This window comes from Dendrobium catenatum, unplaced genomic scaffold (genome assembly GCF_001605985.2).
Source record: "Dendrobium catenatum unplaced genomic scaffold, ASM160598v2 fragScaff_scaffold_370, whole genome shotgun sequence".
NCBI classification, from domain to species: domain Eukaryota; kingdom Viridiplantae; phylum Streptophyta; class Magnoliopsida; order Asparagales; family Orchidaceae; genus Dendrobium; species Dendrobium catenatum.
In genome coordinates, this window is record NW_021318832.1 from 2,267,264 (window position 1) to 2,272,088 (window position 4,825).

General features: G+C 39.9%; 1 protein-coding gene across 1 annotated transcript; it reads left to right on the forward strand.

The window, feature by feature from the left end:
* Nucleotides 1-2,768: 2,768 nt before the first annotated feature.
* On the forward strand, nucleotides 2,769-4,542 carry LOC110109529 (ethylene-responsive transcription factor CRF2). The gene is made up of 2 exons (XM_020840628.2): nucleotides 2,769-2,966; nucleotides 3,360-4,542. Exon 2 carries the CDS (start codon nucleotides 3,400-3,402, stop codon nucleotides 4,369-4,371), a length of 972 nt encoding a protein of 323 aa, XP_020696287.1. The 5' UTR covers nucleotides 2,769-2,966; nucleotides 3,360-3,399; the 3' UTR covers nucleotides 4,372-4,542.
* Nucleotides 4,543-4,825: the final 283 nt, after the last annotated feature.

The following is a 4,825-nucleotide window of genomic DNA, read 5'->3' on the forward strand; positions in this document are numbered from 1 at the left end:
AAAATTAGTAATTAATTTCTTGAAAGAAATAGTACATTTTTAAGAAGTTTTTTAATTTTTCAAATGCATACCTCAAATTTTTCCTTATTTTTCTTTCATTTTGTTTTCTTATTCTACTTTTTAACTCATTATTTTTTGGAGTGCTAATATTCTTTTAATATTGTTTCATCTTCTTCTCTCATATCTAATAGCATTTAAGTGCCTTAATGGCGGGAGAATTAAGTGATCTTTGGCTAGTTGGATTCGATTCATTGAGATGATTGATTTAACTATAATCATGTCATTTTTTATGATCATTTGGACACCCACTTAGTATCCTAAATTTTTTTAATATGCTTCAAGTGTTTAATTTGAGCTTATTCGAATTCGTAAGGGCCATAGTCGAGCAAAGGTGGTCAGATGGATCGTAGTTTGGTGTCATTGGTTCGAGAGACCTTAGTAGGAGAAAAAAGGTATGAGGATCTTAGTTGACGGGTGATTGAGATTGGAGGGACTATAATCGAAGGATAATGGAGGTTGAAATGACTATAGTTAGGCAAAGGTACGATGGACAGAGGACTGTAGTTGGCGGGAAACAATGGCCTAAAGACTATTGTCAAAGGTAGCGTAGTCCGGTGACAGTGGTATGAGCTAGGATCTTAGTCTGGGGGAGAATGTGGCCTAAGGACCACAGTCGATAGACACTATGGTTGAAGGGACTGTAGTTGGGTGACTGAAGTCGGAGGGACTGTATTCAGGCGACGGAGGGCTAGCATAGACCCGTCAGTGGCGGCTGGATGGAGGCTTGAAGACCATGTTTGAGCGGAGATCCACCGGTGGAGGTTGGATGGAGGCTTGACGACAATCAGTCGTTGAAATTCTGGCAACAGTGGTAGGGAGGTCTGGGTTCGCCGATGGTGGTGCTTCTGGATTCATGCCTTAGAGCTCGATTGAATATAGCCCAAGTGTCTTAATTATGCCAGAATTAAGTAATATTGGGCTCGTTGGATTTTTCTTGTTGAGCCACTTGATTCTACTATAAGCATGCTATATTTGGATATCATTTGGTCACCCAATGAATATTCTAAAGCTTGCAAATATGCTTCAAGCTATTGATTTGAGCCCATTTGGGCTCGGATTAGACCAATTTTGGTGTCGTTAGGTCCGTATTCCCAAGATGTTTAGTTTGATTATAAGTTTGCTGAGACCAGAGTTCAAATGACTCAAATTTAATTTTGAAAGTTTCTAATTGAGACATGTCTCGAGATTCATGTTGGATCAATACGATTTTTGTTGACGTATCAACAACCAAGGTTGAGATTTAAGAAAATCTATATATTATCATATGGTTAAATAAGTTTCAGAATCCTAATTTTTACCCATTTGAGCCTCCTAAGGCAATAGAATTCTCATGATATAATCATTCAAGTTGGTATGATTGTTTCAAAAGACATTGTCTCTCTATTTAAATAATCCATCCAAAATGACACAAAAAAATAAATAAAAGTATCTCAAAGCTCTTAACAAAATAAAGTGTATAAACAAAGTTTAGTACTAAAAAATTATTTTAAAAAGCATTAAGAATGTCATCCCAAACAAAGCCTAAATGTTATCTCCTAACAAGGAAGAAAAATGTAATATTTATTTTTTAAAAGAGGAGAAAAACAAAAGGCTGAGCTTGGCGGTGAGAGCTTTCGAAGGACCTGAAGTTTCAATTTCAAATGCATTTCTCCTTCATTTATTTTGAATTTCAGTTTGGGTGATTTCTAGTTAAGAAAAAAAAAACAAATTATGGGTTTAATTTCATTCATTTAAAATGATTTTCTTAAATGAAACTATGGTTGTTAAACCATGCAACTAACATGATAATTAGGGATGCATCATTTGAGAACCTTAGATCAAAATGATGAATCCTAATAACAAGTAATAATTATATTTCATATTAAGGAAAATAAGAATTCCTTATTTTCATATATTTCAGATATAATTCTTTATTTCCATATATTTCTGTTGAGATAAAATAAAAGGTAAAAAGGAGTAATTCAAATATCAAAATCATTAATGAAATTAATTATGTTTAAAGTTAATAATTAATATTTACACACTATTCATGAACCCGGTCTATCCAGGTGACTGCTCCAGAAGAAATCTGATACTGTTCTTCCTATTTCCATCACCATCCGTTGTTGAACGTTACGAGAAAAATATAGTAATTTCTGATCCGAAAATAAAATATATTTTAACTGTTTTTAGTTCTAATTATATGATTAAAACAGCTTAATTGTGGATTAGTAGCGGTCAAATTATCACTGACGGTACACTTAAACCAATGATTTGACCGTATTAGTTTAAACCGCTGCATCACGTGAGTCACGTGACTTCCTTTGATGACGTGCGACTCAGCGCCAGCTGTGCCATGCGATTGGGCCCATAGCCGGGCCCATGGAATACCAGGTGTCAGAAGATGAAGGGTCGCCATCCAAATGCGGCGGCTCGTGATGCGTGTGGTCACGGTGACTGTCACGCGCCGGTAATTACCGGGCACTCCGGTCACACTGTGATTCCGTCCCAGTATTTGTTCGCTTCCGTCTTCCCTACGAGGCTAGTTTAGTTATTAAATAGAATGGTAAGGGTAAAATCGTATTTTGATAAAAAATTAATATATCAGAATTTGTTATATTGTGATTTTTTACTTTTCCATTCCGACCGCTCTTGGGGTCCTATAAAAGAGCAAGTTTTGATACTTCGGCCCTGCTCTCTCTCTCTCTAAGCAAGGAGTGTTAGGCCATTGGTTTTTCTCTGCTTGACTCCATTTTAGTTCACTGTTCGCGCTCTCTCTTACTCTCTGGTTTCGGATATTCTCGGGGAAGAGGAAAGGCAGAGATATCCAAGAAACTGGAAGTCTGTGCGGCTTCTTCAGCGCTTCTCTTCGGTAGTAAAGGACTACGGGTTGCTGCTCCGTTGAAGAGAAGCTGGGTCCTTTTGCGGTAACTATATATTTTGCTTTTTCTTTTCAAGTCAAAGAATTTCTTTCTCTTTGTATGCACCGTTCTCTTCGGAAACATGGGTGTTCTGTGGTGCTTCTTTGTTTCTCTCCTTCTTATATCTAATAATGGAGTTGTGGTCATGTAGTTTCGGAGGAATCCGTAGTGCGTTGGTTTCTTTCTCCGCACGCTCTCCATTCTTTCCTTTGCTTTCCTCGAAATTTCACATTCCACTTTTACCGTGTGATGTCTGCTTTATTTGTGTTTGTTGTGTGCTTTTATGTTCTATACTAATTTGCCTTGCTTTTGATCTTTATTCCTCTGTAAGTTTATCAGAAGAGGAATCCCTCTTTTGGTTTGCTTTCTTCCTCATAAAAGTCTGGTTTTTTTGCTCAGATAATGCTGTTAGTGTAAACAAACACAGAACTGGAAGGCGATGGAAGGTCAATACTTTGCTCCGCTTAATCACACAGTTCACCTCGAAGTGACCTCCAAGCCATTTCGTCCTCAATCTCACCGTCCGGCTATGCCTGCCTTCGCCGGAGCCAACACCATCCGCTTCTTCTGCGACGATATCGACGCAACAGATTCGGACTCCGATTCCGAAGACTGTTCCTTCGATCGACGCCGAGTGAAGCGCTATGTACAAGAGATAAGATTGGAGGAACGGCAAGGGAGGGCTGCTGGTGAAGGTAAAACTGTCAAGGTTAGCGCCGGCAAAAGAAATAAGAAGGGAATAGCTTTGTCGGAAAAGCAGCAGCCCATCACCGGCGTTCCGAGGTTTCGTGGCGTCCGTCGGCGGCCGTGGGGCAAATTCGCTGCCGAGATACGCGACCCAACCCGTCGGGTTCGAGTCTGGCTCGGCACTTACGACACTGCTGAGGAAGCTGCCAAGGTCTACGACTCAGCCGCTATCCAGCTCCGCGGTCCTGACGCTGCCACAAATTTCTCCACCGCTCCGGCGGCGGAGGCACCGCGTCAGGCTCCGGCAAGAAACATTTCCACGACAGACCTCTCCGTCTCCGGCGGGTACGAGTCCAGCGAGGACTCCCACAATATTTGCTCTCCCACCTCCGTCCTCCGTGGATTCTCTTCTTCTACTGCAGTCAAAGACGAACCGGATAAGCCCTCTTCCAGCGGCTCCATCATTACGCCGGAAGATCTCACCGCCGAGCTCAATGTCTTCGACGAAATGCCTCTTTACAGCGACTTTCTGGATCTGAGCGCCACCGAGCCGAGTTTTTTCGACGACCCAATGGGTCAGTTCGGGTATTTTGCGGAGGAATCAGTGATACCCAACACTTGTTTTGACCTTCAATCATCTACTTGTGAACATGGCGACGATTTCTTTGAAGATATCGCCGATTTGTTCCCTCTCGACCCACTCCCTGCCGTTACTATCTTCTAAGCTTAAAAAAATCGGCGGCACCAGCTCGCCGGACGCCGATTCGGCCGATTTTGTAGCGGAGTAGAGGAACTCAAAATTAGCGGCTTTCTTTTTTTAAGAAAATTTATTTGTTTTTATTTGATGTATTTCCCTATCCTCCTGCTGAATTACCTCCGTCAAGTAACGGTGACGTAACGGACGCTCCTGTTTGAAGTTTGAAGTTTGAAAGTTTTTCTTATTTTTTTTGGTAATGCAGCCTAAAAATAAATTTTATTTGTTAACATATTAAGGCCTACTTTGGGACGGCATTTTTAAGGCAGTTTTTTAGTATAAAAATTATAATTTTTCTCTATAAAATTATTTTAAGAAACAGTAAGAAAGCTGAGGATTTGTTTAGGATAGCTTTCTTATTGTTTTTTAAAGTAATTTTTTTAGTATAAAAATTTTAATTTTTATACTAAAAGTTAAATTTAGA